Genomic DNA, 13,088 nt, shown 5'->3' with positions numbered 1-13,088 from the left:
ACAATTCCAGACACTAATATATCTAGAATTGAGCACCACTGTATCCAGAGCCATAAGATGTTCGTGCATGCACCCATATACATCGAAGCACTATTGCATCCAGTGCTGTTGGATGTACATGCACTCACATACATTTAACGGCTCTGAATACAGTTGTGTCCAGAGTTTTGTTTTAAAGTTGTTCCGAGACTTTTTGGAAGATAAAACAGGGACAATATGAGAGAGAGAGAGAGAGAGAGAGAGAGAGAGAGAGAGAGAGAGAATGCATTGACTAAAATCTAAACCACCCCATGTTCTGTTTTACAGTATGACATAAAAAACACAACATAACCAACATTCATCAAAATAAGAGTCTCCAAGAACACCAATCTATCCATCTGCTGAGGATGCAATTATAATTTGGGATCACCCTTTGTGTGTTTCACTTACAAATGGCTAGCACCACCAATATTGACAATCAAAGGTACTAAAAAAGAATTGAACTTTTGAGGAAATCGATCTATATATTATATATCTATCAACTAATAGAGCAATACTACAGAGACTGTGCTGCATTCCCTATGCTGGCCTCCAAACAAAGCAGCTCCTCAATACGATATGATATCAGCTTAAACATTTTGCACAACCGAAAAACCTAGCAACTTTTTTCGGCAAACTATAGTCTGAAAGTGACGATGGATCCGCTGTTATGTCTTCTGCACTTGACCATATATACACCCCTCGTTCTTGCCAGCTACCTGGAACGGTGTTGTCCAATACTAATGCCACCAGTAGAGTGACCACCATGTTCAATGACAGAAGCCCGTTTATAGCAAAATCAAACTGATTCTCATCCCCAAAATTAACAAAAAAAATGGGGCGGAAAAAAAAAAAAACAGGTCAGCTCTTACCGTCATAATGAAAAGAAAAAGCATCAGGAATAGAATTTTCACGTAGAGAACTCATCCATTATGATGTGGCATATTTTTTGGTTTGAAAGAGGAACCACAACAGCCATGATATTTTGTATGATTGGTTTTGATTCAACACGTCTAACTTCTCAAAACAAAACAAAAAAGTGACTCAGTACTTCAAGCTAAGCAGAAGATAAAACAGAACCAGGATTTTGAGAGCCTGCATTTGCTGTTAAGGGATGAAGAAAGTCAATCACGTGTTTCCTTCAAGAAAAAGTCTATCTTCTACTGATCAAAGGCTTTATTTTGAGCAATGGTCTCAACTCGCCACAATTAATCCAACCATCCGAAAACAGAAGGCAGAAGATGTAATGTGGAAGAAATGACTTACTTGTCTACTGCCAGTGTAGACTGGACCGCTTGACGCTGCTGCATAAGGAACAAGATAGCTAGGCAGGATCAAGCTGGTGTCAGGTTGATACTGCTGAAAATATGCGGGGATCGATAAACCAAGGAAAAGTGAAACACCAACTATTGTCATGTTTCTAAAACTCCCCGATTGGCAATACTGCAGCGTTGAGAGACCCAGTGCCACAATTAGAGCCCATATGAAGCATAGAATGGCAGCAGCCAAGGCTTGTGGTATGGAAGCAAGGATGGCACCCACTTTCCCTATTAAACAAAGTTCAAGAAAGAATTTTATCACTTACCTTTGTAAAAGTGCAAAACCAATGCCTATAACTATAATCATCTAAAATGTTCCTGCCTGGATGTACCAGGGTAAAAAAAAAAAGCATATTATTTATGTAGAACTATGCTATATGGATTATGGAGTCTTTGGAATGTACAGTACATGCCTCTGAAACTCAACAGTTGAGTGAGGGTATGGTACATGTGCCCAACATTTTTCAGTGGACATTTACCTAGGAAGCACACTTAGTATTCAAGGGTACTACAGATCTGTGCATGAGACACCCATATTATGCATGCAACGGTCTATGGCAGATTAAACACAATTAACCTTTGAAAGTGACATAAATATACCAAGATATGAATATTCCCGCTGTCCATGTGTCCTTGACATGAAAATTAGATGAATGAAGGCACATTTGAATCTATCACATATTCTGAATTTCCTGTATATATTATGGTCCATATTCCAATGAGCATTTAAATTTTGACACGTCCAATACATAAGAATCAGTTAGACAGTTGCAAGTTAACAACCTAGTCCTTTGCTTCTCCTGATGCCCACATGCTCATGGAAACACAATTGAAGAATCTGCAATAGTAGTAGTTCAGGTCCCAATCACATTTTTCTGAGTCGGAGAATTCAAAATGTATTACCTATAAATGAGAAGAAGATCAAGAAAACTGCTCCAATTTCCACAGCCCTTCGACTTGCTACTTTTGTTATGTTGATTGTGTGCGCGTTTTCTGTCAGGGTTGTTGATCCAGTCCCTGTGCCCCAAAGTCCAGCCAGCGCACTACAGAAACCTTCCACCCCAACTCCTCTGCTGACAATACCTGGAGTAGGGGGTTTTGAGTTAATTCGAACAGATGCAATATGATACGTTCCAACCTGGTAAGGTGAGGCATTTGGGTCAGCTTTAGATAACGATATAAACTCTCCTTTGTACATTCACTCTGTAACTGATGGGTAAAAATTCATGTTCTAAGTTTTTGAGCTTCTCATTATGATAATTGCAGCCAATCAGCCTTTGTACCCACAGGAAACAACCTTATGTTAGAAGGGTGCTTCCTATTTCACCGGAGGCACAAAGGAAATTTTTGCCCGTCAATTCCAAGGGTTTGAGGCCAAATGACAGCAGTGCCCCCTCGCTATCGATCATTTGACACTTTGTGCCATAGGCCCATTTGACAGGGTGAATATTTGCAAGAAAAAGGATATTGCAAGGGAGGTGTATTTGCTGAGAAGACAGTAGGGCATTCTGTGCTATTAGTGGTCCATCCTATTAGGGCACATTTCATTGGCCGATTTAGACGCGGATTGAATACAGAAACCTGTGGGAGGTCATTTCCAGCATTTGATTGCAATGGACGGTGGATGGACTATAAACAATCCTACAATATATGGGATAAAATACGATGGGAGATACATGTTGCTAAACCCTCACTATTAGACCTGTGGGAATACTCATCCTATAGATTTATATATCCCCTCACTACAACAACAACAATAACAGAACTCATCTAGTCCCCAATCATTGGAGGTATCGGCGGAGGAGGATTGGAGACAGACTTAGCCTCTGACAATATATTCACAAAGTGGCTGCTCTCATAAAACCACTGAAACAGTGGCCCCCTATACATCCAAGAACCGAGGAGCCAAAGGGACGTTTTAATGCGGAACCATTAAAACGTATTTTGGGATTAAACATGATGATCATCATAAACACAGTCCGAAACCGAATCAACTGATGCAAATCAATTTCTGTGCCCTCACTACCATTCAGGAAAATCAAGCATTGCCTTACAGATTGCTTACCGAATCAACTGATGCAACCAGCGACACGATGATCATCATAAACACAGTCCGAAACCGGAAGATGGGGATACCCCACTGCAAGGGATAGGGAATCCTGACCCATGCAGCAGTTGTCCAGGCATTTGAAACATCAGTCCTGCAATGCTTCATTGTATATGCATGCTTTCTGCAAGCATCAACTAAGATGTTGGAACTGGGTATGGACGGACTGCAGCCCTTGTAATTGAAAGCCCCACCAGCTGTCAAGAAGAATGCATAGGCCCAGATAATTGTAACACTCAGGGGGACCTGCAAAACTTAATAATTTTGGCAAGGTTACTTAGAGATTGGTATGTACATATGCCAAACAGGATCAAGAAGAAACGAAAACCAAGTATATTCTAGTGTTGAGTCAGCCTGGGCGGACGGCGGACCTCCAACGCCCAGACTTTAGGGTCTAGGCAGTAACTTGGTGCTTTTACATTAGTCAGCAATTAGCTGCCAATTAATGGGCTAGGCGGCAATTAGTCACCGACTGAGCTAGGTGGCGATAATCTAGGGGTATAGTTCATAAGTTCTAAAAGTATTTTGGGATTAAACATGTAATAGTAAATAGTACAAGGTGTTAAGTCTTATTTTGATCAAAACATATGTGATATATACATAGCACATATCAAAGCCTAAATTGGATAACAAAATAAATACATCATACGTAACAAAATACGGTATATGTTAAGAGTTACTTTGCAGTGGTTACTTTAGTCTTAATTCATTTATTCCTAATCTTATTTCATTTCTTACTCAAACTTTGTAGGAGCGGTGTAAATATTTTTTGCAATAATGAAAAACCGGACTAATCTCTAGGCGCCAACTAGTCGACCTAGGCGCTAAGCACACCTCTTCCGCCCAACTAGCGCCAAACAATATTTACAGTATTGGTATATTCTGCTACTGAAAGAAATGACTGATAAAATTAATTCTATGATTTGATAATTTTCCTCTTCACCTTATAGACAAATCCTTGCTGTTATTGCTGCAACTGAGAACATTTTGACTTGATCCAAGAGTGGCAAAAAGGTGTAAGGGAAGTTCGTGATTTTGTGGGAAGCCTGTTAATTTCAGTGAGATAAAAATGGACCAAGAACTAAGCTATCTATCATTTCAGAGGGTACATAGAATCATTTGAGATGGTAAAATGGCATTGCCAAAGCCATTTTTGGCTGGCTATAGTGTCCTTTTGCAAAAAAATGGCAGGGTCGCTCCACTAGTGCAATGAAATCCCATTTTCTCATAACTACATTTTTTTTCTCCCTTTACAACCACCTTTCCCGCATTTGAAGGTGATGTGGCAAGTTCAGAAATTTCCAAATTTGATGCCAAAGTTGGCACCAAGAATGGCATTGGCAAAATTTGACGTTGAATTTGGCACAATGGTGGAGAGGGTTTTGCCATTCTTGAAGCCAAATTTTGGCTTTGGCGTGGCACTTGGCACAAGGGTGGACTTCCTCTAACTTGTGCAAATTTAACTAGCAGGTGGAGATAATTAATATTTCTTCAGTGGAGAGGAAAGGGAAAAGTACGCTTTGGAATTATTACTATAAAAGCAATAATAAAGTCATTAACCAAAAGCATATGTGCAATTTCAGATTGTTCATACAATAAGACTTGTCACTTGGAGTAGCTATTATCGTGGAGGAGGTCAGTGCCTGCCCTTAACCACAAGCAAACCTAAAGCTGTAATCAATAGGTAGAATTTACCATGGTGGGGCTAATCTTATGAGCTACGCAGGAAAGAATAAAACGGGAAAAGAACAATGAATAAGAAGAAAACTCCAAAAAAGTAAAAATACATACCGCATAAACAATAAATATCCGGTGTCCAAAAAGAGATATCCCTCGAAGGTACTGAAAAGAAAGGGCATTATGGAGTTAACGATGAGTAATTTGAAAAATTGCAACCACATTGGGTGCAAACATGAAAATGCCTTTACTAGGACGGGACAGGCTGAATCTGTGTATTGCTATCTAATACCCATGCTGAAACATTTAACCAAATCACATTTGAAATGCTAAAGAGGATGCTTAGTTGCTTACTAAGGTGAAAATAAGAACTAATAGTATCAGGGGAAGGCTGATTTCAGCGCAACTACCAGCTTGAGGAAATCCATAGCTGAAAAATGCTAAGCCCACCGCGGCGACAGTGGGTGCAACCACAACTGGGTTTATCAACCTGCAGCACAACACGAAACAGGTAAAGATTGCTTAAACATTAGTTATCTTTCAAACCCAGAACTGAGAACTTAAATGCATGTGCAGAACTATATATGACCAGTTGTATGCGTGACTGTTTGGTTCTAAACAAGAATAGACCATACCAAACAAAGCCTTACTTCCCAATCAATTTGGGTCGGATACATGAATCTGTTGTCCGTTGAGCTCTTCCAAGGGCATCTTGTAAACAAGAATGCCGAAACAACTTACAAATATACGCAGAAAAGAGGTGAACTAGATGGTTTGAAAAACACAACATCGTATTTCAGTTTTCGCTAATAGTCGATATAGCTACCTACCTGGGCCATGCACTATTTCAAGACATTCAGGTTAAATGAAGCTGAAGGGACATATTATATAAATATAGATGTTTATATGCTAACAATGTTAATATTGGGGAAAAAATGGAAATGGAAGAATACCAACAAGCAGCAAGGCCTGTTGTTCCCAAGATATGTAGCGAGTTTCCAAAAGAAAAGACGTGAATACAATTGCTGAATTACCTTACTAAAATAGACATTAAGCCACTGAATCCCAAGAAACTTTGGAATATTGAACTGACTATTATAGCCCCTTGAAGTTCCTTCATTATGTGCCTAAATTTCTGCACTTAGCCAAACATGCGTCAGTAATTGGTTCTAGAGGAAGGTAATGGAAAGAAAAAATAAACTAAAAACATCCAATTTTCATAAATAGCATTTGGGCTGCTAAGAGCTATCTATGACCCCTATACGCTTAAACATGCAAAACAACAAGCCATTGCACTTGCAAGTCTTTTTAACAAAACCAGGGATTCCTGTATGACTTCGAAGTACAAAGAAATGAAATTCTTGAATGTGCTTAACTTACATGTTCAGTAAGATTTCGAAACTCCTCCGAGTTAATAATTACTAAAGCCGGTGCCAAATACACAAATGAACTACCCTGAACCAAAGGAAGACGGGTACCAAAATATGAGTGCAGTATTGTGGTAATGCCAGACACCAACAGCATGGTGGAAATTACAGTGGCAGTGTCCTCCTGCAATAGAATAAAGGAAATAATCCTGCTTATACATATGCATACCAATGTCACCTCTCAACACTTAACGCATTCGTAAGGAAAGAATTGAGAACAGATGCTTACATCTGTTCCGCCCATGGTAGGTACAATGATCAAGGGGATGAAAATAAGTGAACCAGCAAGCGACAAATAGTGCTGCAACCCATAATAGATAAGCGGAACTGCAGTTCAACAAACAGTTGAATCAACAGTAAATTGACAGCATGCAACCAAGTGAACTGAACTTGAACAAATTTCAGAAACCTGAGAATTCCAGTAATCGGGAATCCATGGAAAATATTTTCCACCCCATCACATAACTGAATAAGCCTCCATTAATTATTTCATTATAAACATGATACCTGTTTTATAATGTGCAGCATTAAACGCTGAAGCTATATCATCTAATAGAGCTTATCTCTTAACTCCTTAAAACTTGTGCTGTCATGCTTAAAGTTGGGTTCTTTTTTCGATCAGCAAATAAAATTTGTCGCCAATTCATTTACATCTCATAACACAATCTTTGCAATTTCTCTCATTGTGCACTAAAGCATTACAAATAATTCACAAATGCAGCAGTGACCACAACATAAAAATAAGGGAACATAAACGAGACCAATAATAGCGAAATCCTCTCGAAAACAAAAGCCCTTCACTAAAATCATAGAAGGAAATTCATACTAACCAAAGCCCGAATTTTCTCTGAGCCCAAGCTTCATTCTTGAAGAACCACTCCCCCCTCCAAGAGCAGATTCTCCACCATCCGGGTACACATCGGTACCCTCATCGCTTTCCACAAACCCTTCGTCTCTCTTCGGCTCAGCCACCGTGGCAGTAGTCCTAACTTGATGCCCATCATCTTTTACAACCCTATCCCCATTCCCATTTCCATTAAAACCAACTTTACTCACTTCCTCTCTAGCCCCCAAACTAGGTTCAGCTCCATTTCTCTTCTTTTGACTCTCACCTCTCCCTGTACCCTCTCTCATCTCCAAAGCATCATTATTTCTCTTCCAAAAGGGTTCAATTTCAATCCCTCTTTTCCTAGTTCGCCCAAGAACTGGATCAATTTCAATCTTGGGCGAAGTGGACCCAGTTCTGTCCAAACCTTTTTCTAAATCAAGCTCAGTATTTTCAATCTTGTCATTCCTATCCGTCTGGCTCACACTAATACCAGTCTCTCCAGATAAATTAGAGACAAATCCAGTTTTCTTGGCCCAAGACCTCAATTCCTTTGGATCGTGACCTTTTCTTGGTACAAATGGCTCTAGCCTTGGGAGCATGGAACCAAGCTTCAGACCCTTTTGTGTAGTTGGCCTTTCTGGGGGATTTGAGCTCGACCCACTTTCCATTACAGCTCAGATGGGTACAAATCTTTTTGGAAAATAATGAACAAAATGCTGGACTACGAAACAAACCAATGCAATTTCAAATCCTCAAGCAAAACTCAGAGAGAGAGAGAGAGAGAGAGAGAGAGAATGCTTGCTATTTTATACTAGAGTGAGAGTGAGCAGAATAGTTGATGATGAAGACGTAGTAGCAGCAGCATCTTTCTATGGCTGTTTTTGGTTGTTCGCTTTCATTAACTGAATTACTGAAACACCCCTAGTGATGACCGTTGAGAATTTGAGCTTAAACTGAAAGAGGGGTCAATTATGTCATGCTGTCACCGGCTTGAGTTCCTTCGGTTTCAAGTTTCTTCTACTTTCATAACTCACCCCAAGCGGTTTTATTTTGAGCGGTGAAGAGGTTCAAAGCTCGAGTCTCCGTGTGGTTAAACTTTTACCTTCCCGCAACATTTGGTTGTAAGAAAATAACATGTCTTGTAAAGCAGAAAATAAATACTTAAAAAATAAAAATCTTAGCGGAACCTAATTATTGGTGGACAAGAGAAATTACAATTCTTTGGTCTCTTTTGAGACTGCCACAAATTTAAAGTCCATATGATCATGCCCAAAAAGGGTTGTTACTCCGAGACGCCCCTCCCCTACCCTTTTCCGGTCAGCAAAAAAACGAAGTTTCTTGTACTGGGTTACTCACTGAGTGGACTCGGTTGTTGAACTTGACCTCAGGTTGGAGATAACTTTGGCACTCAGCAAAGACCAAGACAGGTCATGATGATAATAATGTGGTGGAAAGCACAATTAGAAGGGGCCCAGAATCACTGATTAGCGAAAGAAATTGGTAAAAGGTCACGTTTAATCACATTCAATTTTAGACTTTTTAGCTCCAAAATTGGTTAAACAATTAGTAAGATCTTTTTGGTTTGAGGCTCTAGACAAATTTTTCCATATCAACTTCAAGACTTAGAGGGAGGGAGGGGATTCCTCCACTCAGGATACTTTCTTGACGGTAGCACAATCTTGACACCTTTCAAGAAAATTCTTCTTTTTCTTTATGTGGAAAAAGATAAGCATAACCTACATGTTATCATAAGTTTTACCACCTCACTCTTAGCATGAACTGACTCCATGAGAGTTGATAGCACTTTGAATTTTTTAATTTGAGAATTAAGATAGAGGTGCAAAATCCGGTCCTCATTTTGAACCGGTGAATCAGGAGGAAAGGCTTTGGCCAAAATAATCCATGCACTGTTATAAGTTGATTAGTTGAAAAGTGAAGAGGAGGAGTGGACAAATTTTTTACGAAAGAGTTTTTAGGCCAGCATACGCACATCTTAACTAATCTTGGGACTTTGAAATTACCGACCGAGCAAATCTTTATTGACCCCAAGGTTTAAAATATTTGGCATTCGTAAAACTAGAACTTGCGATCTCTTAACTGCGAATGAATAATATGAACCGTATACAGTATTGTTTGCTCTAACAAGACAATGACAGCAAATACCAGATCAAATTCATATTACCACTGCAACGGATACTTTTTTTGTACACAGCAAAATACGATTATCAAGCACCTTAATTGTCCCGTCTAAAAGTTAGTAACAAGACAAACTTATTGTGGCCCCACCGGTTTTGTGCAGGCAATATTAAACTTGCCAGCTAGGACAAATAAAGCTCCCTAATTATTGTTATATTCTCACTCGATCAACCTCTTAATTATCACCAACATTCAACTGAGAAACTTTTGTATATGCGGGGATAGGAGGGGTGGTGGTGTCCCTCTCCGGTCCATTTTCAATTTTTTGGCCATTTTATGAACACACTTTGATGATCAGCTCCGTTCATTTGTTAGAACTCGGTGAGAACATTAATCTTGCCAAAAATCATACTCATCGGACTTTAAAATACATGACCAACACACTTGAAAATTGAAAAAAATAAAAATTGAATCCAAAAACACACTAAATCAGAACGCAATTTTTATTTTTCTTCAATATTCACGTGTGCCGATCATGTATATATTGAAACCCGATAAGCATGATTTTTGACAAGATTAGTGTTCTTGTCAAGGTCTACAAAATGAACGAAACCGATTATCAAATTGTCTTCGGAAAATGGCCAAAAAATTCAAAACGGTCCGGAGGGGAACACCACCACCCCCTCCTATCACCGGTGTACACAAAATTCCTTCATTCAACCACTCCAGTTAGATCATAGAATTATGCACCAAATGACATTTACAAGGATTTCTTCATCACTTGTGGTTGGGACAAAATTAAGGCTGGCACATGGTGTTAATGTTATTAAGAGAGGGGTCTTGAATATGGTTGGAACTTGAAACTACCATACCTCTTATTTAATGAGGCGCATTTCGCGGACACAATATTTAGCACAACATTTTACACTCCATCTCAGTCTTTGATTTTGATGACTGAGATTAAAACTTAACAAAAGACAACTTCTTTCTCCCAAAACACACCCACTCCCTAAAATACTCATCTTCTTACCCAAAACATTCTCACACCAGTGCCAACAAACCCTAACCCTAGCCACCACCGTCACCAAAGCCCCAGATTCACCTTTCGGTCGGCCTCCCCGCCCCTGCTATTGCCACCGTCGGTCTCATCCTCCACCCCACCCCACCCCCACCACCACCACCCCCCCCCCCCCCCCCCCCCCCCCCCCCCCCTTACACACACACACACACTCTCTCTCTCTCTCTAAACAATCGAGATACCTATTTTCACTAGGTTAAATGTTACTACTATGTTAAATATTGTGTCCATGGAACCAGCCCCTTTATTTAATAACTCAATTAAACATCATGATAGTTCACTAGCTTTTGAAAATTAGTTGCAAAGATTCAAGTCATTTATCTTAAAAGTTATGGATTAACTAACGGCCTGAGAGCAATTTGTTAGCTTATTGCCTTGGGAAGAAACTTAAATAAATTATACTGACCACAATTTGATACGTCAAAGCGCAAAGAGCAACATTGTGATTTCATGGTCCATTGAACTGTAGACGGCGTCCCAGAACTTTTAACCTTCATAATAAAATCTCACCCGAAGAGTTATTGGCAAATCTTGATGAAAGTTGAGTCAATCATAATACAGTACAAACTGGGGGCGACTCCTGCCTTCATCTCATGGTACTGTAAGGATTCAATAAGTTGCGAAAACCCAGCCTTTCAATCAACCGATAGAAACAACCCAGGAGAGCAACTTTTGCTAAAATTCGAGTAAAATCTTGAAAACTCATGAAACTTTGAGTATTCACAGGCTTTAGGGGATACAAGTAAAATATAGAATTAAAGGACAATCACAAAAAGAAAACCACAACTGATATGGACATCATTCTGTGATTGAAAATTATTTTCAAATACTTGGGAGTTACACTATCGCTACAAATGAAGCTAGGGTTACAAGTCTTTAGAGCAATAAAAAAGTAACATCAAATGAATTCAATCTGCGACACACACATGTTGATCTATAGTCTCTGCAACAAACAGTTTTGGATAGAAAATGAGACAAGTATATGTCAGAGAAGTATATGTCAGAATCAGGTTAGAGAATCACTCTTATTTTAGTATCCCTCCTTATCTTACTAGGGGGCTCCATGGGCACAATATACCCCAATTTTTGGCACAGAGAAACAGAAGCATTAGTGCAAATATAACTAGAGTTTTGCTAATTATGCACACTCACATTGTGGGGTTTACACAGAACCCCGGCTAGTGTTCAAGGGATTGCCAGCACGAGTCTCTTGAAGGCCCTCGAAGTTTATCTGGTCGTAACTTCAAGGCCTCAAAGTATTCTCTCGGACCCCATTGGGCTCCAATTGGGTAGTTGGGGATACTGGGCTGTGACAAAGTGTCATTACCATACAGTCTCATAAATAAAAACAGTCAAGCAGTCGGTAAACAATAAAACAAGTAGTTATCGTCACTAGAGATACAAGGGAAAAAAGGAAGTCGAAAAGATTTCATTGATGAACTATGCTCACATACATGTATATAAAATCTGGCAGGAAATCTATACACCTAAGAAGCAGGAACACACAAATTCTCAAGTGTCCATTCAAACACAGACAGTCTCCGAACACATATAGGACATGCTCGAATAAATGTCCCATTTTCTCGTCATATTTTTTCAGTTGCATGTACACATTGTGGACACACTGGAGACACTTAAAAGGTCAGGAGACAATTATAAAAAATGGAAGGGGAGCCCCGGAGAGGTTCAAAAAATCCATCCATGCTTAGTTGTAAAAAGTTTATTTCATGATTGTTGTTGCTACATGGGTTGTTTTTACATCTTCACAATACTAATATAATTTGTGTTAATCCCCAAATTACTCCCTAATTTGATAGAAATATCGTTTTTTTGTCTGAGTCGTGCTGTATCTTGTGTCAGGTATCTGTGCTTCTTAACTAGCACGCCTCTGTTACCTTTTAGGAGGGGTTATGTGCCCTCGAAACTGTACCTAGGTTTCGTAGGTCTTGATACAGTTAGAATTCTAGCTATTCCAGAGCAGAACAGATCTAAGGAATTCACTGCTAATGACGACAAAGCAGTGAAAGATCACAAACTAAATAGGATATACTTTCACAGGCAACAAACACTTTGGTAAATCTATCCTCTTTCATTCCAAGCACCAAGTCTACCTAAATTAATGGGCTAAACCAAACCAAGATAAAAACGGCAATGATCAAATCAAATGAATTATAAAAAAAAAAGAAAAAGAAATGTCCAAGCACATTTTCTCCAATCTTGTGCCCTGTCTAAGAAATTTTCCAAAACAACCATGAAATCCTTCATCAACTGCTGGTGAGAAAACCTTCCAAAGCTAATCTATTCAAAACAACATTTTCCACTGCCAATGTACGAAATTCAACTAGAACCAAAGTCCATTAAGTCCTCACAAAATTCCCCATGATTTAAAATGCACTCAAATTCCCCCAAAAATTCCTAAAAGAAAATTTCCACTTATAATATTACACAAACCATTACATTGTACTGATCATTGCACCAAATTAAACTTGTGATTTCA

At 39.2% G+C, this 13,088-nt stretch overlaps 1 protein-coding gene across 2 annotated transcripts; it reads right to left on the bottom strand.

Annotated features, from left to right (window-relative positions):
• Positions 1-256: 256 nt before the first annotated feature.
• LOC131302408 (nucleobase-ascorbate transporter 11) lies at positions 257-8,419 on the bottom strand. 2 transcript variants are annotated; one of them, XM_058329014.1, is made up of 10 exons: positions 7,379-8,415; positions 6,778-6,875; positions 6,502-6,672; positions 6,156-6,256; positions 5,476-5,611; positions 5,236-5,286; positions 3,403-3,690; positions 2,241-2,475; positions 1,285-1,565; positions 257-822 (listed from the first exon to the last, which is right to left on the bottom strand). In XM_058329014.1, the coding sequence occupies exons 1-10, from the start codon at positions 8,043-8,045 to the stop codon at positions 604-606; spliced, it is 2,247 nt and encodes a 748-aa protein (XP_058184997.1). In that variant the 5' UTR covers positions 8,046-8,415; the 3' UTR covers positions 257-603. The 2 variants fall into 2 exon arrangements, with proteins under 2 accessions (XP_058184997.1, XP_058184998.1); XM_058329015.1 differs by lacking the exon at positions 257-822 and adding an exon at positions 2,121-2,175 and having other exon boundaries at positions 1,488-1,565; positions 7,379-8,419.
• Positions 8,420-13,088: the final 4,669 nt, after the last annotated feature.

The sequence above is a fragment of the Rhododendron vialii genome, chromosome 10a, assembly GCF_030253575.1.
Source record: "Rhododendron vialii isolate Sample 1 chromosome 10a, ASM3025357v1".
NCBI lineage: Eukaryota > Viridiplantae > Streptophyta > Magnoliopsida > Ericales > Ericaceae > Rhododendron > Rhododendron vialii.
Note: the sequence above shows the minus strand (reverse complement) of the source record. Positions and strands in the feature narration are given on the sequence as shown.

Bases quoted from the DNA above. Each gene is read 5' to 3' on its own strand.
- LOC131302408 (XM_058329014.1), bottom strand. From the start codon at position 8,045: ATGGAAAGTGGGTCGAGCTCAAATCCCCCAGAAAGGCCAACTACACAA. The intron at 6,876-7,378 runs GTTAGTATGAAT...GTTGAACTGCAG, and splicing joins CAGAGAAAATTCGGGCTTTG to TTCCGCTTATCTATTATGGG. The intron at 1,566-2,240 runs GTAATACATTTT...TTTGTTTAATAG, and splicing joins GATCTTCTTCTCATTTATAG to GGAAAGTGGGTGCCATCCTT.